This window comes from Pseudopipra pipra, chromosome 4 (assembly GCF_036250125.1).
Source record: "Pseudopipra pipra isolate bDixPip1 chromosome 4, bDixPip1.hap1, whole genome shotgun sequence".
Taxonomy (NCBI): domain Eukaryota; kingdom Metazoa; phylum Chordata; class Aves; order Passeriformes; family Pipridae; genus Pseudopipra; species Pseudopipra pipra.
The window spans coordinates 53,593,855-53,619,000 of NC_087552.1; the positions used below are offsets into that span (position 1 = coordinate 53,593,855).

The following is a 25,146-nucleotide window of genomic DNA, read 5'->3' on the forward strand; positions in this document are numbered from 1 at the left end:
CAAAATTAAATGTTGAAATACAATTCTTTAAGCAAGTGGAGAGGCAAAGATTCTTAAAAAATGTTTAATCAGTGTCTTACTGAAACTTAAGTATACGTATCTTTTGGTGAGGAGTAGATTTATGTTAACTTTTGTAGAGTGATTATCCCTATTTCATTTAATGAAGCTATTTGTACTGAGACAAAAGGGGATTCTCAACCTTAAAGGCAATAATAATAACTGGCTACTAAATGAGTATTCTTAATATCTTTTGAGAAACAATCATCCAGTAGAGAGAATTTGTAATCTTCCCACTATTGAAGTAAATTCTCCAAATCCCAGTCTATTAGTGATTGATGTGACTGGGTCACTAAATTCATTACCCACCATTTTGATTTGTGAGGTCCAGCTTATTTTTTTTGTCTTTATGCTCCAATAAAGAAAAGGAATATGGGAATGCTGAAGGACCAGTCTGTCTGAGGAAGATCAAGGCTAAACAAGAACTTCACAGCAGAATTTAAACTTCGCAGAAACATTCTTGATAACCTTGCTGGCAACCTTTTTTCAGAGGCAGAGAACTAATACAGAACTTTAAAATAGCAGCTTGCAAGCATCTTTAACCTCAGGATTAAAGATCGTGCCTGTTTTTCAGAATTTCGTAGACAAAGATTCTCAGCTGACCTTATTGACAGATGCTGATTTTGTCCTTATTACATTGAATGAAGGCTATTCCATAGAGGCAGAGAAAGCATTTCCTTCTGGTTGTTCATGGAAATTAGTTATTAATTTTTAGTTATTGAGTTATTTTTAGTTATTAGGCTGAAGCAGATTTATAACATGGTAGACCTCGTTTTTATATAGAATGCTACAAAGATAAAATTTCTGACTGATGAACTCTATATTCTTTTAGATTTTTTTCCTATCTCCCAACTTTGTTGTTTAGTATTGGGATTGCTCTGATTCTTTTTTAAGATAAATAAGAACAAGTAGAACAAAAGTAATTCTGGATAACATGCTGCGTTTAGGGGAAAATATAAATAAGTAAAATAGATAATGGTGGTTAGCCTGAGGAGGCATCATTCATTTTCTACAGTTGGCAGATCCTGTGATTGAGACTTCTTGCTTGGTACTGATATTCTTTAGACTCCATTTCTTAACATACAAGTGGTCAAGATTGCTAATGAAGTGGCCAAGCTGGTGCTGCTGTGTATCTCTACTGTGTTCTGTCATAAAAAAAAAATTTTTAGAAGAGAGAAGCTGCTCCTTCTCTATTCCCATGGTCAAGCATCACCATTAATTTACTTCTGCAAGCAGTCTATGAACCCCAAAACTTTAACACAGCATGCTAGAGCAATTTTGATGTGTTTGCATTATGGGAGGTTAGGTCTTGAGATGGATAGAAAACATGTCTTGAATGAGTTTGAAAAGAAAAACTGCTTTCATTTAAAACACTAAGCAGATGAATGCCAGTAAAGACTTTGAAGCACTGACTGCTTGCACTGACCTCTTTCCCTGACTTTATTTGCCAGATGACAACAGTATATTGAATAAACCAGCTCAGTGTGACGTTTTACCTTTCCAGCCTCTCGGCCTTTAGCAGGACCAGTCACTGCCTCATCACACCCTTTCATCCTGTTTGTGCGTAAGAAGGGGTGGTAGAGAAGTGTGTGTAGCCTGAGCCGCATCCTGTACCTCTTAATATATGAAAATTGTGAGCATTAGTCTCCACAGTTGTAACAAAGTGATAATTGAATAATAATTGAAATTATTATTATATCATTGAAAAATTGGCACACTTTGTGATTGGCACTCTTAGACTGCTCACACTGATCTTCCATTAAAGAGCAAAATAAAGAATATCATCAGTCTTCTTTGATTGAGGTATTCAGTTTTTGAATTGAGAAAATTTAAGAGAAGAGGTATTAAATTTTTTAAATGGTTGAGGAAAGTCAGAGATTGGTATTCATATAAAGTATTTTTTTAAATTTTTTTTGCTTATGAAGTCTTCAGTATTTTTCTGTCTTTTAATCTAGGTATTCCATTTGTACAATAACTAGCTAGTTATTCTATTGAGCATTGATAGATTATTATCATTTTATAGCTTGCACTGTAGGTTTTTTGTTATGCATAATCTTTCAAGCAGTTATTCGAAGTAAACTAGTTTCATTTCTTCTATACCTTGAGATAGTTTTTACTTAACATAAGTTAGAAATTTGCTTTCCAGAAATGACAGGTTTTATTTTTGATTGCTGGAAAAAAAAAAGACTATAGTTAGCTTATTAACAGGTTTTTTGCCATGCATACATACATGTAGGTACATGATCAAGAAAGAATACACTAATCCTGAGAAGTATATCGATTTTTAAAAAATGGTGCTTTTGGGTTTCTTTTTAAAGGTGATTTTGTTATTTTTCATTTCCTGTTGAATTTATCCATCCACCCTGAAACTAAGAAAATGACTCACTGTTTTACATAAGGCAGAAAACCATAATTTTAAAAGCTCTACAAGTCAAAGCTGTTTATCTGTAACTCTTAATTTAGTTTAATGCTGCTAATACCCTTTAGAAAAAACAACCTAACAAATGATCTGTGTTGAAATAAGTTAGGTTAGTTTTTTTGTAAGCATACCGAGTTCTTTAAGATTAGGTTAGTACAAACTCAGGAGATTAGTTTGCTAGTGGAGCTTCAAAATATGTAACCTCATCAATTTTAGTAAAATGTATGAAGAAACGCAGACTTCTAAAGTATTTGCTGTGTATTTTTTATTTTTTTGTAGTTATAACTCAGGAGACAAAACAACTATATAGGAACTAGGCAATGATACACTGTAGCTGGCCAAAGTCATTCTGTGTTTTCTAAAACCAGGATTTTACAAAATATCACTAAGGAACTTAATTTATATAACCTGGATAACAATTGAAATGTCAAGTAAGGTGTGGCTTCTGTCTTGAATCCAATCTAATGAATTCTTTGAGGCAGATTTAGGCATGGACTAAAAATTAGGTTCATGAATGTCTGCTTCTGTCACAAAGAAACATCATCTTTTAGTAGGGAGTAATTCTACTTGGACTTCAAGGGACTGTAGTTTTAAAGTTTTAAATGTAGCTAATATTAAAATAATAAAATTTCTCAATAGTTTAAGTGGGGAAACAACAGTTAAGAAATGGGTATTTTTAGTAAAACACTTACCTTTTATTTTGAATGATGGAGGACCTACAAACTGATAGACAAAATTTGTAAGGTTCTTGTATGGCATTTATCAACCACATAATATTCTGTAAGAATATGTGAGAACTTTTACCATTTTAAGCAGAGAAAATGAAATTAAGATGGAAAATTACTAATTATGTTAATGGGGGGATTCAGAACTTGACTGAAAAGAACTCTAATACAGACTGCTAGAGTAGTAAAGGGGGGATAGAAATGTTCTAATTCACACATATTTGTTCCTGTGTTCTGATTATAAAGCTGCTGTCTTAACCTGAAACCTTAATTATTAAATGCCACTATACATGAAACTACTGAAGTACTTGGGGGCCAGCACAACACCAATAATAAAATAACTTTTCTGTCGTGTATGGGGATACATTCTTACCCATTTACAAAATGTGCAGGAGTAATCATAGGCAGTTGCAATTCAATGTCATTTACATCTTGGTTTTAAAACTTTGTGGGAAAATAATTCACCTTAGGAAATCAAAACTTTTCAGCAATTTTTTTCCAGTGGTTGAGAGCATGTTTTGTCTGGATTCCCATGCCGAGGGTCACACTGAGTTTAATGTTAAATTAGATTTTCAGAGCACGTCCTTCTATAAATACAGTTGTTGGTAATCAATGGGAAGGAGAAGCGTAGGTAAAGGATTGGGGGAAAAGTGTAGGATCTTCATTCTTCCCAGCAATCTAAATGTATCATAAGAAAATTCAGAACAAAACAAAACCCCAAACTCAGGATGTGTACTAGGATCAAAGAAGCATTCAGTGTTGTAAAGGGAGGAAAACAAATTGTTGTGTGACTTTTAAATTAAATTTTCCCAAGTCTTAAAATCTATTACTTCTATATTTGTACATAATTTTAATCATTTAACTGCGTGAAGTGGTTAATTTCTGGGACATTTCACTTAATGTTTTCATTTTGTGCTCTGTTTTGTTTAAGTTCCCTTCAGAGAAGAAGAAATATGGACCTTGTAAATATTTCTTGCACTGGGAGGCAACTTCCACAAAACGGTGAGTACTGGACTGTAATATTTACACCTTGAATATTAAGGAAAAAGTAACCTTGGACCAGAAGCTGTTTAAAATGAGTATTGACTTGCATATTTTAAGAAATATTGGGCTTCTCAAAGGTATGGGAGAAGTGATTTATGTGATAGCAGGGCATTTAACCACTTCTGCATTTTTGCTTAGTTTTTAATTGTGAACAAATAAAATAAAAATTAGAAAATCCTGACTTTAAACCTTCTTTATTTTGTTATACTTTTTAGATTGGTGGTTTGAGTTTCTAAGATTAAATCCAGATTTTTTAAGCAGAGTTAGCTTTTTCTTGAAAGATATTAGTAGCCTATTTGTGAATAGTGCTGGTTTTTTTTTTGTTAATGCTCATACCTCCAGGAAATTAATTGTAATAAATACTTTACTGAAGAGTTTATGAGTCTTCCACAGTCAGTTGCAAACTTCTTTCATATTTGAGAGATACATCTTGTTTGAGGTTATGTATATTGATTTCAAGCAAATACTTGATGACAAAATGAAGATTGTGCACAAAAACTTTATTTTTGGTGTGCGGTTTTTTAAGTCAGAATAAATTACACTTTGGAGCTATTGGTCCTTAGAAAACTAAAGGTTTTTTATTTTAACTTGATGCAGGGTAGAAAAGAAGAAAATGTCTGTATGCAAGTTATATTCAAATTACATAGTAATAGTGGTAGTGTCTGTGGTGAAAATGTGTCTGAAGTTTAGTTAGAAATGAGAAATTGTTTCTTGTTCTTCAGAATTTTTTCTGAGAAGAACAGAGAAATCACAAGCTGAAAAATATGTCCCTTGTTGATTTTATTATTACTTTAGTAGACTATTGCACTATATGACTGTATTCATTTATTTTTTTGCTTTAAGAAACTTGCATAGAAGAAAAGCCAGCCATCATCTCTCCATATGGGGAAACCTTTATTTGTGACAACCCTAAAGATACTAAAGTAAGTTAAGAAGCCTGAATATAAATGCTCTACCTTCATTTTAATCTTCATGTTAGATATCCTATATTGCCCTTAATTCTTTTTTATTTTTTGGCTTTTTTAGTTTCCAGTACTACTTCTGTCTTTTTAGGTACCTGCAAGGGTTTATAATGTAAACAGTTGAGGTCTAATGGCTTTTCGTAATCCTGAGATACAGATTGTACTGTTCAATAGTAATAGGAAGCTGTGGTGTGTGTGTTGGTTGAGGTTTTTTTATTTTCTTTTTAAACCAACATAGGGTAGATAACAGACTTTCCTCCCCCACCCTATGTCCAGAGCTGCCATATTTAAGCAAGTACAGTGGTATATTGAAATACTTTTTTTTCTGTAATTGAGGTCAAGGAGTGAATAATCATTAGAATTTATTAGTAAGGGTAAAAGCGACTTCTCTCCATCTGGTAATTGCAGATCAAGACTGGGCATCTCTACACAAACTTGTGTGTATCCTGTGAAAGCAGCTTGCACAATAGCTTAGCTGATCTAATGGTCACTTTTGGCTGTACTGTTTTTCAATTCCTGTATATGAAATTTCTCAGGACTTCTGATATTTTTCGTGCATCTTCTAAACTTGCTGTGTACCCAGAAAGTCACTTTTGTTTTAGAATTCTCTGAAGTGAATACTTTTGTTGGGGTCAGTAGTTGATGATGTGAGTGCCACAGATGGCATATGGACAGACCTCAGAATCATGTGGAGATCTGGGAGGTAAATTAGCTTTGTGATGTGTCTGCCAAATGCCATGAATTTCCAGCTCCTGCTTCTATCTCAGCAGGATGCAGACCAGAAATTGTTGATTCTGCGATTGCTTATACTTCTTCCAGCCAATCTCAAACCATAGAGTTAAAGAAAACAGAAAATTCTTCTGTCCTAGTCTTCACTCTAATGTTTTACTTTTTAAAATATTGTAAACTACTGACTAAAATAAAAGCTATTCAAATGGATGCCTAGGGCTTTTTTTCTCCAATTTTAACTTTTTAGGAATTGGTCAATAAAAATAAATTTCATCTTCTAGTGGGAGTGGTTTTATAAGCATAAAAGTGAACTCTGGTTTTGGTAGGTACTTTTGGAAATATACTGTCCTGTTTTTTGTTGTTGACTTCTTAAGGAGGTACACATAAATTCATGCCTTTTTTTCCCTCTTGTTTTTGTCGTACACAGAAGTGATTTTTTAGTGTTCATTTTCTTTCCTTGCGTGCAATGTCTTGTCTGTGCCAGTTATTGGTGTCTGTGCCGATGTCTTTAAAAATTCAAAATTTAACTTCTTTGTAATTAGTTCAATGGCATAAGCTGATTTTCTAGAAAAAGTTTCCTAGCTCTCTTGTTACTTCTTAGCATTATTCTGTACATTTAATTGAAATGGTTGGTTATGAAAAAGGATACCCAGAAAGATTGTCAGCACTCTTTTTTATCTTATAAAGGCAGCAAGTACAAAAATACCATGCTGTTAAACTGGATTAACTGCCTGAAATTAATCACTATTTCTGCTGGTTCTAGTATCACAATTACTGCAGTATGATCTGAAGATTTGGGTTTCAATATCACTTTCGTGTATGTGAACAGTTTCTTAAGTTTGATGTTTATCACAGGCCTGTTGGAAATTTCATAGCTAAATTTAGCTCCGTTAGAACTTTATTGCAAACAAAGGTCATAAAGGAGAACCGTAAAAGAAACATCCTGACATACATTTCACTTTCATATTTTTTTCAACAGGTATCAAGGAACAAATCAGAATATTTAGATAACACTGTAAAATATTGGACATTTTAGAGCTTGTAACTGCTGCTTCATGCTAAGTCACATGAGCATGTAATTTGTTTATGTAGAAGAAAAGGTAGCAAGTTGTTATACTTACTGACTGAAATTTGTTTTAAGGGCTTGTAAGTTGGCCATTACCATTCTTCCTGTTTCATTGGTATAAAGAAAAGGCTTCTGTAGGCTTTTATGAAGGGAATGCCTGTAGAAACAGGTAATGAGTCACTACAGATTGGAAGTAAGTGAGCATGAGACAACAGAGGACTGAAGGTTATAAAGAAAATATGCCTTTGATTTGGTTCGGGAAGAAAGACAAGTAGAAGGAGAAATCTCTGAAGGGCAACCTGAAGAAGGAACTGGGATTTTTCTTTTTATTTAAAACTAACACAAAAATCCAAATGTTTTAAGGCTGTTTTATTTTTGTGTCCAACTAAAAGAGTCAAGTATGTTAGAATTCCTTTGGAGGAAAACTGAATTCTAATGAATTCAGGCCTCTAAAGTGAAATATTGGCTTTATTTCTTGCTGTAGACAGATTAAATTAAACATGCATATTGAGTTCAGTAAATTGTGTGAGTTCCTAAGCGTTGTGATGCTGTGGAAGGCTGGCCAGATTGCAAATCTTACTACTTTAACATAAGAAGCCTTGATATTTTAAAAGGAGACATTTATCTTTATGGACCTGTTATAAAATTGTACTGCCAAACCATGATTCGAGAATCAACCTGAGAACTCTGTGACATCAGCTTTAATGGAACACTAAGGTAGTATCTCTTAAGGAAGATGGCTCTGTCCTGAATGGCATTGAGTCTTCATTTAATGTAGGCTCAAGCTTGATACCCTTCATGCAGTCTATCTTCTAGCATTCAGGGTTCCTGATTTGAACAGCAAGACTCCCTGTTAGAAAAAGCTAAATGTATCTGAATTACTTCCTGATTAAAAGTAGAGGGTTTTTATACAGACCTTTGAGTAGGCAGTTCCATCTGTCTGGGATCCAGAAGGCAGATTTCTTTCTTAAGGGTGAGTGCTTCCTATGCATAAGAACAGTACATATTTAGAGACAGTTTCTGTGTAATGTATGTACCTATCTTTTAAGAAATACTTCTCTCTACAAAGGTGTCTGCAGGAGAAAATGCTGCTGGTAACTACCTTTGTGTAACACCTCAGAGATCTGTAGGAGGTGGGAGATGGGGATTTTGTCTCATCTTGAGTCTGAACATCTTGAAGGGTTTTTTCTGCAAATAGCACATTGGAAATCCTTGGGTTTGTCTGTGGGCATATAGAACTCCCTTTACCCACAACCTGTTTTCATTTGTGGACTTCTGCATTTTAAAATCTACTTGCAATAGAAATGCATTTCTTGGTTATTGCTTGGAAGTTATCTGGCTCCCTGAATTCACTTGTCCAGGTGCTGAAGACTGGGGAGGGAGCACAAGCAGTCCATCAAACTGTTGTAATGGTTCATGACAGGGAGGAAGAGGTACTACCACGTAGCTTCAGTGGGTGTGGTTTGGGAATGCATACTAATAAGGAAACAAAGATAAAGGATACTGACCATTTTACTCTGAAGATGTTTCATTCATGGATTGTGATACTAGCCTCTTGACTGTTGTGTAGAAGTGGGGCACTTCCCTATCCCCTCTTTTGGTGAGATTCTAGACAATTCAAGTAATTGATAAGCAATGGACAGGTTGCTTTTCGGTTTTCTATTTAATTTGTTTGCAAGGTGTGTGGATGCTTTTTGGCTTTGTGTTCTTTAGATTTGTGTTTTTTTTTTTTTTTTTTTTTTTTTTTTTTTTTTTTTTGTTTACTGGTTTGTTTGTCTAGCCCTTGATGCTGCAACGTAGTACTGTGATGTGTGGGTGTCTGGGTTTTGGTGGATTTTTATTAGTATAATGGATCTGTCTGGCAGAGGAAGGCAGACAGTTCAGCTAGGTTTATCTTAGCATCAGCCTGTGATTTCTACATTTTTGCTACAGTGTACACTTCCTCTGATTTGGACTATTTGCTTTTTTTATTCTTGCCTTTCCATGTTGCCAAGGTACAGTCCTCAAGTACAAGATTAGGTGCTGCTGCTCAAAAAACAAATGACAATGCTGTGAAAGCTTATCCGCTTTTTTTCTGACATCGTTCAGCTTCGTTACATACACATCAAAGATCAAATGAGTAAATCAAAATGCTTCCATCAGAAAGCACAAAGATGTTAATTTTAGGTTTTTTTAAAGGAAGAAAGATGAATACTGAGAAACTTCATAATGTGATTGTCAGATCAAGTTTAGGAAATGTGAAATGAGTGGTGTTAACATTTTGTAAACTGCAAGCAATTTGTGATAAAGATTTCTAAACAAAAGTTAATAAATGACCCTTTTAGGAAGATCTTAGAAAAAAAATGCAAGATATATTCAGCAATATATTGCTGAGTTTGGTGTTACTTTATGATTTTGAATTTGCCATTATTTTATCCTTAGTATATTATGAAGGCTGTATGTTTAATTCCGAGAAGTATTGATATGAAAGATAGGCTAGCAGTGGCAAATCATAAATGGTGCTTAACTTGCATGTAACAAGTGTCTCTTGATCTTAAAAAATATTCAGTTTTCATGGTTTAACCCCAGCTGGCAACTAGAACACAGCGGCTTGCTCTCTCCCACCCCATTGAAAATAAGAGTGGTTTAATAACTGAAGAAAAGTAAAGTATACTACTACTAATGGTGTTAATAAGTATAATGAAAAGGAGAGAGAAAGAGAAATGAAAACCAAAACCCACAAGGAATGCATGATACAATTGTTCACCACCTGCTGACTGGTGCCCAGTCCATTCCCGAGCAGCGATCGGCAACTCCCGGCCAACAACCTCACTCTCCCCACCCTGCCTAGTTTATATACTGAGTGTGGCAAGGAATATCCCTTTGGCCAGTTTGGCTCAGCTGTCCTGGCCATGCTCCTTCCAGCTTCTTGTGCACCTCCTTGCTAGCAGAGCGACACTGAAAGGTCCTGGACTTAGAGTAAGCACTACCTGCCAACAACTAAAACATCTGTGTTATCAACATTGTTCTCATACTAAATCCAAAACACAGTACCAGCTACTAGGAAAAAAATCTGTATCCACTGAAACCTGGACATCAGTGGTACCTTGAGAAAAATCAGGGCACTGATGCTTCTACACGCTGGATTTCTTTATCTGATTTGTTTGTATCAGGTATTTTGGATTATGCTCAAATGTTTTATATGAGTATTATTATTTAAAATGAAAATGTTGAAAATAAAATTCCTTAGAATACTTTTTAAAAAATAAGCTTTCAAATGCATATTTAAAAATATGGGAAAGAGCAGCTTTGCTAGTTAGGCTGTTGTTTGTGTGTGATTTATATCTACAGTAATTTAAGCATCACTACTTCCGTACAAAAGTTGGTAACAATATATTTCTTTTCTAGGAACTTGGTGGAAATGATTTCCTGGCTTGTGAAAATAAACTGGATCTAGGAATGAATGAAGAATATCCTTCCAAGAATCTATGGTATTAAATAAGTGTTACAGAGAAACTCAAAGTGTAAAGAGGAAAGAGTTATTTACTGATGTCACAAGTAGATCTCTAATTCTGAAGGCACAACCATGACTGTATATTTTTTTTCTCCTATTTGAGCCTTTAACCGCATCCTGGAGGAGGCAAAGTTAGGCTCTGTGGCTGTTCTGAGACTGTCTAAACCAGGTTTCAGAATACTTTATGAATTTGGAAAGTGTCCTTGTTTTCCCCAGTTGAAACAAGAAAGGCACAAGTTCCATTTTTGTATGTCTCCCAGCTAACCATGTCTGAGTACTCTCATAATCTATCTCCTCACTGAAAAAAAAAAAGACAAACACAAAACTAAAACCCATTCTCCTCTCCTGTCATGAGGCAGTGGCCACTGGTTTGAAGAAATGGGAGCTAATGTGCTCCTTAATTTCTAGTCTGCACCAGGCTTTTGTTGAACTGGGAACTGGAAGAGAGTGGTGATACTGCAAGTCCTCCAAAGTATTCGAGTGAGCAAAGCTAGTTTTCTCAGGAAGGAGAATTAATTTTAAATTTCTGTTCAGGCTTCTAAAGGAGTGTTATATTGCTACCATTCCTGTTGAATGGAGAAAGTAGGATTCAGTATGGTCATAGTTATAAGACAGGTTGTATTTAGCATTTCTGTGATTATCACAGTGATTATACAAGTTTATACATAATTATAATATGTCTTACCAATGTTTGTTCTAATTATTAATTTTATATATTTGTGCATTGTAGTAATACATTTTAGGATTAAAATGTGCTTTTCCTTTCCAGTTACTTTAATAATCCGGAAGAGAAGACAAAGGAATTTGCAAAAAATGAACCCTTGTCTCAGGAAAACCAATCATTGGGACCAGAAGAATCTGAAAGTGAATCTGTATATTCTGTTGTGGAACAACATTCTTTGCCTTTAAAGAAAAGGAAAAACAAAACCAAAGCACACTCAGCTTCTTATAGTAAGATACAAAGTAGAGATTCTGATCACTTGGTCAATAAACAAATGAATTTTTCTCAATTTAGTGGAGAGCAGACTTTGACTGGAAATGAATCAATAACACCATATGCTTGTTTTTTTGGACCGTCAGTAAAGAAGGTTAAAGCAGGATGGCTGGATAAATTATCCCCTCAAGGGTAAGTATTTTCAGTGATTACTGTACAATTGTGACAATGTACAGTGTGTTTGCGTGAGAGATGTTAAGTTTGTATTTGGTCACTGCTTAATATTTGTGGTGGGAGGAGAAGAGGAATTGTTTTTGTTGAAAGAGCACTGGACTCTGCTGAATTCAAAAGTTTTTATTAGTGATGTCTATCCTGAAGTTTATTTATGAGTGCACTCAAGAAAAATATTTTATTACAAATGTTGGTCACTACTCATGAACTCTAGTGGAAAAATACAGAATGAATTTGTACTATTATTTCTAATCATTACATTTTTGCTGAGTTGCTGGGTTTTCTCTGGGCTACAGAGTAAGTGAAAACTAACTCCGATTCTGGAATACTGCTTTACTAATTAGGCCGTGGATTATAACTTAATAATTAGTGTGACTGAAGATCCTGTTGCTTTCAGAATTGTGTGTATTGTGTGAGCTTTGAGTTTAGAAATGTGTCTGGGGTGAATTGACTCCTAGTTTAGTTTACCGATGTGCCTAAAGTTAGATGGGAGGAATCTGAGCCCAAGTCTTGTTTTAAGATTCAAATAATGAAGAGGAGAGGGGAACACAATAGAAAGTGAATACTCTTTGCCACATGTGGAGGTTAGACAACAGCAACAACAAATCTTATGTTTAATTTCTGTTATGAGTTTTTTCATTGTTTTATTTTAACCAATTTTAATTTCCAGCTATTATTAAATTGATTTTGGCTAAAGAATGCTGCATTATCAAATCTTCCCTTTATAAATACTTGCAAACTCTGATGAAATTCTTCTAATTTCCTCAGTAGTAATTTGAATAGACTAGTCATTTTAAATTGTACTTTTCAGTTCTCCCCATTTGTTCTTATGACTTCTGAATTCCTTTTTCTGTTGAAAGTGGCGCAATTTTACTATTTTAGTCTGTTTCTGATCTTCACTACTACTCAGCATCTAGAAATTAAAGCTGTTGTACTTGTTAGGGCTGTAATACGTCTACTGTACTTCTATTCAAGCCTTAGTACATGTGCATTCTTTGTTCTAAGAACTGTGACTTTAGCTACACTGAATGGTATTAAACTGCTTGGCCTTTCCTTTCATTGTTTGTGGCTATAATAATTGTCACTGCTTAGCAAGTAGCAGAGCTATTATTTTTTTCAGTTTAGTGAGAAATTTATTGAATTACATTGTTTTAGAATACAATATGGTCTGAATCCACTTGAAGCAGCTCTGCTGTATAGCAATTTCCATTTTTTTTCTTGTTCTTTTCTGAGGATTCTAATTTGACAAGGTTTTTTTAATTTTGGTTTTGCATGGATACATTGTTGAAGGTGAATAATAAGAAGGAATAAACCTGGTTTAATAAACCTGTTTTACCGTCATGGGATTTCAATGTGCTCAAACCTATTTTCTTTCTTTTTTAAATTGCTTTAAAAGTTTCATTAACATTTATGGATTTTCATTGTTTACTTTTGCTAAAGAATCAAAGAATAATTATACAAAGAGTCAAGACTTTTCCCCCCATATAATATGCATTTTTAATTTTTTTTTTGTTTTTCGGAATTGTTAATGTGCTGACTTCTTGGAGAGCTGCAGTTAGTTGTACCTTTTGTTTTGTTTCACTTACAGGAATTTCTTTTTTTTTTTTTAGCAACACTTTTGGCAGTTAGCTTTTTGAGTGATAAAAGTATAGTTCTTGATTCCAGTTGCCTTGTCTTGCACTGTTTGAAGGAATAGAGTTGTGAACAAACTTTGAAGGCTTTAATAAACTGTTGTGTGAGAATATATTATTTGAAAAACAGTGCATTAACCCCAAAATTAGTACTGGTTGCTACTGAGTAGAACAGTTGTAGGGTCAGTAGCCTTGATCCAGTGATATTCTTTGGCTACATTTCAAGGTCTTTATCTCAGATGCAGTTCAATGAATGATACATTTTTGTTTCTCTTTCTTACAATAAAAATTTTTTCAAGCTATTGAAGCATCATCATATTTTATTTCAGTTCCCACCAACTGAATCTTTCTGTTCTACACCTCCCATTCTTTTTATAGAGCTCCAGTTTACATATGGCGGTTTGTGTTTCCTCAGGAAAAAGAATATAGACTGTTTCCTTAAATTGCTACAAATCATGCAATTAAAATACAGCCTCTCTATTTTAGTTAACCCACTAAAAATTGTAAAACCATTCAGTTTACTCACATTGTATGTGGTACTTAGGTTCACTCTTCACTGCATCATCTTGAAATTTATTGACATTTTAATGGAAAGGCCATTTTACATTGGCCTTTCCAGGTTATGAAAAATGATGATTTATTGTAGTCATATAATACAAGTTAATTAAGCCAGAGCTGCTATTTGATTAAAGTTTTGATAAACTATCACAGTCTACTAATCCTAAAGCAGAGCACTCATTTAGCAGGAAAGGAAATAATGTTGGGAAAAGACATGAGGGGTCTTGTTGCTGCTTAATTAACTTGTTTAATAGATTTTAGAATTGAAACTTTTATAGATGGTAACTAACAGACTGCCAGTGTTTTTAATGAGCATAATGGACTACTTTGGGTTCATGTAAAAATACATTTTCTGAGAAAGTCCTTATAGAGCATGAGTTAACTGGATACTGAGATATCAGTTGATATCCAGTTGATAACACACGTTGAAATGAAATTTCATGATGTACTTGTTGAGACATTTGGTGTGACTGCTATTTATTCATTGGCCAGGAAAGAGAGTGTTGAGGAGGTGTGTTGATGTTTATGACTGGAGATACTGTAGCCTATAAACAGAGATTTCCTTCTCGTAAGCATGACAATGAGATGGTCATTTTAGGTTCTCAGCTTTCATTTTTGGAAAGTATGTGAGCAGAGCTTGTAGCACTTATAGTTTTGCTCTGTTCAGAATAGTTGACTTCCAATAAGAAGTCAGTTCTCATCCTTGTTAGCTTCAAGCAAAACTCAAGTAAACCTTTCTATAATTTGTGCTTGAGACATTCTTAAAAGACGGTGTTAGCTTGTGTTTATAATACTAATTGTGTTAATTTTTTTATTCCCAGCAAACGTGTGTTTCAGAAGCGCTGGGTTAAATTTGATGGAGACAGCATTTCTTATTACAATAATGAAAAGGTAAGTGATGTATTTTGGTGATGTTTAGAACAAAATGCATCCATGTAATACACGTGTTACTATTAAGAAATTATGAAATAATTACAAATGAATATTCATCTTAAATTAATTTTCAATTGTAAAGTAATAGGGTGAGATATTATTAAATACTTCAAAGTGTCCTTGAAATCATCATGTATTGTTCATCCTTTTGTTTCCTAGAAGGGTTTGTATTTCTCACCTTTTCAGGTAGATATCAGCTTTTTTTACTTTAGTGAGAGTGTGACACTGCTGCATTCTGCAAAACAGATCATGCTAAACACATTTAAGACAACAAGTGTTATTTTGATGGCAGTTGGAAAGTCTCTTTGCAACCCATACACTTGTTGATTCCTTGATTAAAAATGTCTCTTTCCTGTATGTCATGTCATTGAACAAGGTTAGGTTTGAATGGATCTGTTCGAAATCAGCATAGTACTGTGATGTTTATGGATGCTTTTGCTTCTGTACCTGAGGATTGAATCTTACCAAAATATTCGCAGACTCATGAGTTGCTTCAATTAAAGTAGTTCACTTCTTGTATGTGATGCAAAAATGGATTTGTAAATCATGGTTTTCAACAAAGAGTATATTCCTTGTAATTCTCTTGTAATTCCATGTAATAATCTAGCACACTACAAAATTCTTCTTTCTTTTGCTCTGTGATTAATTAATTTCTCCTCTTGGAAGTAATGAATACCTTCTAAAACTCAAAAGTGATAGATGATTGTACAATAGCATGTTTGGGGAAGTTGAGGTTATGTGCATGTGTGTTATTTTAAATGCTGGAAAGCAGTTCCTGTTGAAGATGCATATTAAATTAGGAAGAAAATACAGTTTCAGGTAAAAGTTCCCAAACAGTATGCTGGTTGGTGGTAATCAATAAGAGACCTATAGATGCTTTATGATGGGGTAGGGGTGTAAGAACTGAAGTAGGATAAGACTGTTTGTTTGTGAAGGGCTGGGAAATGAAGAACAAGCTCAAAAAATCATTTACAGTGATCTTTATGCCTTCTGATTGGGAACTTGAAACAATCTGTTTTCACTTGCTTACCTTGCTTCACTTACAGTCGAAGACATGATTTTGCAGGTGAAGGGAACAATAGAATAACATTTGGATAGCAGTGACAAAAAATGTTACCTCTTTGTGGTGTTGATCCCAAGGCTTCAGAGAAGCAGAAAAGCAGAGTTAGTCATTAAGAAAGACTTGAAAAAATACAACAATGGGATTTGCTTAACGCTGTCTGCAGCATAATTAGGGAAAGAAATGATAATATACAGTTTTAAATCTTGTATCTGCACTGGGGATTTTTTTTTTGAAAGTTACTGAAAATGTTATTTGGAGGGCAATTACTCCAGAGTAGTACTTGTTACACATTCATCTGTCATAAGAGATTCCAGAAGTCTTCCCTTCTGCTCAAGGGAACATTTAGTGTGTCCCATGAAGCTGCCAACTCTGCATCCTCTATTTGAAAGGTCTCTGTGGTAGGTTAGGCCCTCAGGAGCTTGCGAACACTTGTCTTGAAGCCTCTTTGCCTCACTTTTCCTCAAATCTGAATCTAAACTTCCCTCTGGGGATTGAAAGAGATGCTGGTTGATCTGTATGTGTACACAGTTTGACTAAGTCTGGGCGTCTGACTTATTAATTTGGTGAGTCACATATGCAAAGAACTGTATGTCTGAGAACTCCAAGGCCTGAAGAAAATTCTGGGAATTGAGAATTTGGTGAAACTCAGACTATCTTGCAAATAGGAGGAAAATATAGTTGGCTACCAGTATTTCTTAGTGCACAGTGGGATTGTGTTGAGTGAGTAGTGGTGTCATTGGGGAATGTGAGTTTTTGGTGCAGTGGTCTTTGCTGAATCACTACTCCCATACCAAGTGCATTCATGTTTCCTGCGAGATGGATACCAGCATGTTCCTGCTGTTGCCTGTGTGTTGTTACCTTGAGATCATCATAAGCAACTATTTGCAGACCCATCAGGAGCTGCACAGAGCTCAGGAGATAATTCTCGTAAAAGATGAGGGTAGTTATACAGCTCGTTGCAAGTCACTGCATGTCTCCCCTCCTAGCTAAATAGCTAAATATATATATATATAAATATATATATATATAAATGGGGAAATGGTTGTTTTAACTTTAGATCTTAATGGCGAGTTCTGTCTATTCTAATTTGTGTTTGTCCAAGCATGTTCCTACACAGACAAGCATGTTATAAAGCAATTGCTGTAATTTTGGTTTCACATATCAATTAAAAGTAGTTCTCAAATGGAAACCAATCCATACTGATATTTTTCTGATTATTACAAGCAGATAAGAGTAGACTCAGTGGAATGAAAGTGTTTATTTTACCCAGAAACACTAGCAATATTACATAGCTCTATTTGTCATTCACATTAGGAACAGAAGAGGAGTGAGGTTCTGAAGAAGTGTGCTACATGGCTAATGAAGAGTGAAATTAGTGAAGGATAGAGAGGGAAGATGTAGAGTAGTACTCCTGAAAATGCCCATATGAGTGCTTCCCTGAATGATTTCAACCTTAATTTTATAAAATATATCTCTAGCTTTGTTCTAGTTGGGCATCAGCTTCTAATTGATAGAGATCTCTCCTTTACTTTGTATCTGCATATATGAAAAGGGTCTTTAGTTTTGAACAAACAGCATCTCATCTAGGGAAGGTTTTGATTTGAATCTGTGATGCTCTCATTTCTTCTACGTTCCTTGTTCTGAGAAAGTTAATGTAGTCAGAACAACATCTTATGTGGCTTTGTCTTAATAGACTGTAGTTAACTGAAGTGAGAGTAAACAGGAAGGAGGAAGGTAGAATTGGAGAATTTTTTTTCAGCTATCCAATGTACACAGGTTTTGTTTCAAATTTCTTCCAACTTTTGGCAGAACCCTGGTGCTCTGATGTTACTTTATAATAAGGCAAAAACTGCTAGTTATGTTGAGAGTTTTTATTTTAAACCAGCTTAGGTGATTTCGGGAAATCTATTAGTGATTTAGAGAAAAGTCTTGCCTTTTCATATGGAGAACTTCAGTATTTTGTTGTGTTATGGTACATATGAGCATAACAAAGAACAACAATCACTGCAAAATGAATTTGTCTTTCTTCAAATAGGTCATGCTTAATCTGTTGAGGAAGTAAAGCCAAAGCACTGCAAAATGGTATTTTCCAGGATCTTTTAGCCCAACTCTGAATCACAATTGTCAAGGAGTGACTGTTGGGCTGTATTTGAAAATAAAAGTTTCCATTGAAGCAGCTAGTATTAAAAAAACCCACCAAAACATTCCGCTTTTCCTCCAGAAAGTTGTTCTGTCATATAACTTTTTAGCAGCTCTAAAACTAGTGAATACCACTCAGTAATAGAATAAATATCTGTGAGGTTCTTGGCTGCATTTGTTTGGTTTTGTTTTCTATATTCTTAAATAATTCACCTAATTTCTAGTCTGAAGTATTTCAAAGAGAGATGCTGTATCTCGATCAACAAGGGCTTTTTAACAGCCATTATTTTTGCACATGAAAGAAATGCTGCTGCAGAAGAAAGATTGATAAATTATTATAGTTTAAACTGTATTTGAAAATATGTATGCTTTGGAGAACAAAGCTTTAAAAAGGATGATGGATGATTGTTTAAACAGCAAAGCAAAACTGTGCTCAGCTTAAAAGGGAACTGACTTTTTTTTTGAGCAAATGAAATAAAATAGTTGTGACTTCCAGCAGTCTGAGTTATTCCCTTACAGTAGTACCAAATACAGCCAGTAGATGCCTGCAAACACCATAATATATTTATATCTGAATACCTACAGAAATAGTACATGTAATAAGTTTGTTTTGCCATTAGAAGGATCAGTAGTTAACATAATATCTAACTTTATTACAAATATGTTAAAAATCACTCTTTTGAAAAATATAGCCGTAATAAAAACAGATGTGCAATATTATAATCATTCTATTTCTTGAGTGTAACTATAGTAACATGCTTTTGTCTGCTGTATTTCAGCATATCTATTTATTTATTTGCTAAACATTTACTGACATGTATTAGTACCTCAAAGCGGAACAATGTAAGAGTATTTATTTGGTGAAAATCATTAGTATATTAAACTCAGTAAACAAAAAAATGATCCAGTGTATCCTTGATGCTTAGCATTCACAGTAGTTCCTTAAGTCCTTGTATGAAGTCTTTATAATTTATACTTTGGGAGGAAAGTTATTGCAGTACAAATACTTTATGGGGAGCTGACTCTTGGACTGTTACTGCATCTGGAACATAAATTTTAGCAGTATATCTGAATTGTCTTGGTCAGAAAACCTATTGATCAAAGCATAGTGAGGACAGGAGTAGCATTAACTCTGGAATCCAGAAGTCATGCAGATGTATTTCCAAAGTGCCCATCTGCTTGACCTTTCCTCTCCTCCCTCTCCCTCCCCCCCAAATACTTAGGTTAGTTAGGTTAAAAGATGAGCTACTTGAAGAAGGTACTTGCTTTTTTGTCCAGGTCAGTTGTCCTGATTCCTAGTTGGAAATTTGCAATTGTGGGGAAAATTTGCACTGATCCCAAATTATTTTGCTTTAACCCCAGCTGGCAACTGAGCCCCACACAACCACTCACCAGCCACTCACTCACTCTTCCCCCACTGGGATAGGAGAGAGAACTGGAAGAATAAACATGAGAGCTCATGGATTGAGATAAAGAAACTTTAAGGGGCAAAGAAAAATCTGTATGTGGAAGCAGAGCAAACCAGGGAATTCATTGACCACATCCCATGGGCAGATAGATGTTCAGCCATCTCCAGGAGAGCAGGGCTCCATCCCACTAAATGCTGACTCGGGAAGACAAACTCCGTCACTCTGAACATTTCCCCCTTCCTCCTTCTTCCCCGAGCTTTATATACTGAGAATGATGCCATATTGTAGGGGATATCCCTCGAGTCAGCTGTCCCGGCTGTGTTGCCTCCCAGCTTCTTGTGCACCTCAGTCTCCTCACTGGTGGGGTGGAGTGAGGAGTACAAAAGGCCTTGACACTGTGTCCGCACTGCTCAGCAATAGGTACAACCTCTCTGTGTTATGAGTACTATTTCCATCACCAAACATAGCCCTATACTAACTACTATGAAGGAAATTAACTGTATCTCAGCCAAAACCAGCACACACGTATAGCAGAAAAGTACATACCTGATCTAAGCTAGAGCATTCTTGTTAGTACTGACAGGAAAATGTATTTTTCCAGAGTGATACCCCCTTTGTGTTCAAATTTAGGGATAAATCAGTGAATTTACTTTTCTTATTGGCTAGCCATTGAAGGGGCAGTGTGGGGGGAAACAGAAGAAATGTTTAGAATGCCTGGAGAAAGCACAGGTTTTTTCCTATGTCTGATTCTATCCTACAAGTGTAATGATTATATGTTTTTAAATTATTTTTCTGTGAGATAGTAAGTGTAATTTACTTTGGCATAAAAATGCAAATTTTGGAATGTTTGATGTTTTGCAATATTAATGCCATGAGACAATTTATGAAGTTATATCTCAAATATACACATTCTATTTCACCATAGGATTTTATTCTATTTTAGAAGGTAGTAGATGTGGATAGGTCCAGAACAATGAAGTTGGTGATGCTTAAGGTAGTGGTTTGCTTATTAATGCAACTTTATTATGTGTAGAGACCTTTTAGGAGCACACACTGTATATGTGAACTTCCTAAACACTATGACAAGTAGTATTGCCTGAGAGAAATTTAACATTCCATGAGAGTTAATAAATATTTCTATTTCCTTTTTATTACAGGAAGTGTTCTCAAAGGGAATAATACTACTCTCTGCTATAGCAACAGTAAGAGTTCATGGGGAGAATAAATTTGAAGTTGTCACATCCCATAGGACTTTTGTTTTCCGTGTGGATAAAGAAGGTAAGTAGAAGATGTGTAATTCTAGCAATTGCCAAAAAACCATGCAATCACTGCTGATAAATTATGTTTGTGAGATAGGTCTAGTTATATTACCAGAAATATTTCTGGAATCCAGCTGGTTTGAGCTCATAAAGTGAAACTGAAGATAACTGTAACCTTTGTAAGTATAACTGAAATTATTGGGGAATGGCTTTTTATTTTCCCAACTCTTCTGCCTCCTCCCCCATCTTTCCCAAAGATTAATTTATTTGGACTTTCCTCAGGTCTCACTAGCAGCTCTTACAACCAGTGTGCTCTGAGCCATCTCCTCCAAGTCACCACTTGATATAAAATTTAAAAAGAGACAATGAAGTTGGTGGCTGGAATGTGATGCTGTGATCAAAGGAAATCAGAGGTTTTCTACCTTATACAGTATTTTCAGTCATGTGTTGATAGAGAATAAAAATTCAAATTGTAGTAAGAAAGTTAGTATCCCTTCTAATTGAATGCTCTATCAACCTACTGCTGTAATATGTGGAATCAATATCAGTGCATGTATGATTTATTTACAGAAACAATCAAATAAAAATGAATACCTAGAAAAAAGAGATATGCAGTGTGTATTTACAGCAGTACATGCCAGAGCCATTATACCTAAGAGTCTCTCAGCATTTCCATTATCAAATCCCATTTTTATGGGTTATAGCTTGGTTGTAAACATTTGCTGCAGGCTGTAACAGGAGTGCAGCATCAGTGAGCAAATCCTTCTTATCAAGTTTGGCTCAAATAATTTCAGGCATTTCTATGCTTTTAGCAGAGTTTAAAAGTATGTAGTTCTTTATTATTTTTGCATTTCTCTTCCAAATCTATTTTAAACATTCTTTATAAATGGGAACATAACCATCTTGATGCAATACATTTTGTAAGGCTGCAATTTGCTTTATGGACCATTGCCTTTGACTACTATAAAAATATTTACAACTTATCCTGACTTATAAAATATATTCAGAGCAACCACTTGTTATACATGAAATTCCATTTTCATGTAGTATAGAACCGTCTTTGGACATAGTAGCCTGTCTGTAAAGCTGTTCACTTAAGATTAGAAATGTTTGTTGGGCAAGGAATTTGGTCCTTACTCCAGAACTGGATGATATATTCATAGTAAAGTACGTATATAACCCTGCTTGATTTCTGTTATGTGCACAAACCTGTTTCTTCATGCTGTTACTTCTGTGGATTTGTGGTTGAGAATTGTTCTGGGACTATTCAAAGGGTACTTACCTTCTTTCAAAGATTTTGAAATGGAGACTTTTATATGTATTTTGATATATCAGAAAAACATATTTTTGGATGGATTTAATTATCTATAGGGAAAACATTATACATAATGGTTTGGAAAGTTTAGGGGCATTTGGGGGGAAAAAATTAACTAATCGGGGGTTAGCAATGAGTTAGAACATAATCTGCTCAGATGCAGTGAGATTTGGTTAATTGGAGTGAAAAACACTTCTGGGGTAATTTGATGCCCTCAGCTATTCTAAAATACTTTGAAAAGATCACTGGAGTGTTTCAAGAGAGCATATATATATTAATACAAAACCTCTAACAGGAACACTTGGATTGCATTCCCTGGGCTAGTCTCTCAGGCTAGTCTTCCTCTTCTTCAAAGTGTTTTATGATGCTTAAATTTGTGCATTTTTTCTTTCATGTTGCAGACATTACAGTTATGAAGTAAGCACATTGTTGTTTTAATGTTGTACTTTGCAATGTTCAACACTAATTTTGCCAACTTTATATATACTGTGGATACAACTTTCCATTCCTCCCTGCCCCTCCCCCAATATATTTTATGACCTGAATCTTTCAGAGCAAACAGTTGAAATATTCATGATATTCCAATTGCATAAGGGGAGTCTAATTCATTCAGACTACTCAGCATTAAAGTATATCGATCTTAGTCTGGTGAAATATCTGAACATAGTGAATGAGACTGAGTGGAACTTTATTACTTCACCTCCTTGTGTTCATGTATTTGTAAGATGTTAAATTAATAATGCATGCAAAGATGCTCAAACATTCGTTTTCTTGATTACTCAGTACCCTTGACAATATCAAGCTTAACCACCACACCTTAATGGAATAGATTGTAAATTGCCAAGTGTTTTTGCTTAGAAGCGTGGCCAAACATGGAATAGCAGTGGTGATGGCTTGCCTCTTTAATGACAGATGAAATTTAGACTCCCTGGTTTCTGCTTGCATAACTGCAGTAGTTCTTTCCCATTGATCTGGCTTTCAGAAGGTGAACATGCCACCTGTCTACAACCTCAGTCTTTAAGCTGCCTGGAATTCAGCATCTTAGAATTAGTAGTCATGATTTTAGGAATCTCCATCATCAATTTATTTTGATTTGTGTGTTGATTGTTGGGAGTTAACTGAATGGGTGTCTTTGCTAACATCACCACTGATAGATATTCTCATTATTTTTATTTACACCTCCTCTTCAAGGTGAATCTCTTACATGGTATAGCTATGCCATCAACCAGCATAGCATGCTAGGAAGAATGGGGAAACTAATGTGTGGAGAAGAATGGACCTGCTGCTTAAGTAACTGCCTTTGACTAACTTTTTTCCTGTTTAGAAGAAAGAAATGACTGGGTTAATACGATGCTCAATGCCTTGAAATTGCTGTCTGATAATAACTCTCAGTCTCGAACTTCTGTCGCCCCTGAGAAAAGCGGATACCTTGAGCTGAAGGGATACAAAGCCAAAATCTTTATTGTACTTCAGGGGAGTACTGTATGGATCTGCAAAAATGAGCAGGTAAATTTTTCATATGCTTTTTGTGAATGAAAGCTTATAAAGATGGTTTAACTAGTGAGTTGGAAATTGATGGCTCCTTGTGAATAGGTGCATTTCAATATAAATGCATATCTCTTTTTGTGTAGTACTTTATTGCTGCAATTCTCAGAAGGCTTCACAAAGCAGGCAAAGTATCATTATGTCTGTTGTACAATAGAAAAAAGCGAATATATAGTGAGGTGAAGTGAAAAGCTCTGAGTGTCACAGCATGTTAGTGTCAGGGCTGGGATCAATTCGCTCTTAAAATGTCGGCCATAAGCACTCAATCAGAAGGCCTATTTTGTGCACTGTTTTCAGTGCACTGTTTTCAGTCTTTATTTACTGCTCTGTAAAGTGTGTTAAACAGAAGCACATTATGGTATGTAACTGATACTTCAACTAAATGTTCAAAATGTTCTTTGTGTTGTTGAGAATGTAGATTGGCCAGTTTCTGTTGTGCACTGTAATATTTTCAACAAATATTTTAAACAAAGTAGGCCTATCATTTCAGCTCCCAAAATCTAGGGCTTTTGGTTTTGCTTTGGGTGTGACTATATGATAACATGTACTTATCTGTGGAACTCTCTAGGATGGCATAGGTAGGGAATAAATGGGGATAGCTGGGTTCAATCAATGATTGTGTGAACTAGTGGAAGAAGTCTATTTCAGGACACTAATTGGAAGGTGTTGTTTCTGTGTGAGGAAATTGGTTACTCACAAGTAGCTGAAACCTGGAATGACATTTGGGGCAGGTATTTTTACATGTTTGTCTTGTTCTCAGTTTCTTTCAAATTTGTGTACAAATATGAATGGTCTCTTAGTAAGACTTTTCATTTTGGAGTTGATCTCACTTCCTCTCCTGTTACCCTCTTACGTGTGAAATTATTTGAGTGGGTTTGAGGGACCACATAATGTTCAATATTATTCATCCCCAGAGAGGAGATTTGAGACTGAGAAAGACCTGTTTTTCTTTGTACTTGCTGTACTCCAAGGAAGTTTTACCTTTTAGGTAAATTCTTTGAGGTCAGTCAACAGCCAACTAATCAAAAGTGTTGTATTGTGTTTGCATGGCAAACATGAGGAGGGAAGACCAGCAGAGACAAAGTACCACAACCCCCATTCCCTATCCACCTAAGCCACTGAGTGGGGAAGAGTAAATCAAAAGGAAGAAAGGAGAGGTGGGAGTAAAGGTGCTTAAGATTTGCTTTTATTTCTCATTGTCTGCTCTGGTTTGATGAGTAATAAATGAAGCTGATTTGCCCAAGTTGAGTCTGTTTTGCCCATGACAGTAACTGGTGAGTGATCTCTCTCTGTCCTTATCTTGTCTCTCAATGATCTGTTATATTTTCTCTCCCCTGTCCGGTTGAGGAGTGGAGTGATATAACAGCTTTGGTGGGCACCTGACATCCAGACAGGATCAACCCACCACAAATGTGATACAGTTCATGGATTTATGCTGTTCTGGAGCTATAACAAAATTCCACAAATGACTTAGATATGTAATGTGTTACCAAAAGTGTATTTGCTATGTGCCGTTTGAATTTAAGCCAACAGCATATGTTTTGCCGAATAAGCATCATGGAGAGAAATTGGTCTCTTTATCTATACTGAAATCCTCAGTCTTGATTATCGTAATGAACAGGTGACCTCTCAGT

At 35.2% G+C, this 25,146-nt stretch overlaps 1 protein-coding gene across 1 annotated transcript in view; it reads left to right on the top strand.

Annotated features, from left to right (window-relative positions):
- ARAP2 (ArfGAP with RhoGAP domain, ankyrin repeat and PH domain 2) overlaps nt 1–25,146 on the top strand; it is a 119,636-nt gene that overhangs the window by 8,347 nt on the left and 86,143 nt on the right. The window contains exons 4-10 of the mRNA XM_064653048.1: nt 4,133–4,203; nt 5,089–5,168; nt 10,390–10,472; nt 11,265–11,621; nt 14,671–14,740; nt 20,551–20,671; nt 23,292–23,473. Coding sequence (XP_064509118.1) covers nt 4,133–4,203; nt 5,089–5,168; nt 10,390–10,472; nt 11,265–11,621; nt 14,671–14,740; nt 20,551–20,671; nt 23,292–23,473 — 964 coding nt within the window. The remainder of the gene's footprint in view (nt 1–4,132; nt 4,204–5,088; nt 5,169–10,389; nt 10,473–11,264; nt 11,622–14,670; nt 14,741–20,550; nt 20,672–23,291; nt 23,474–25,146) is intronic.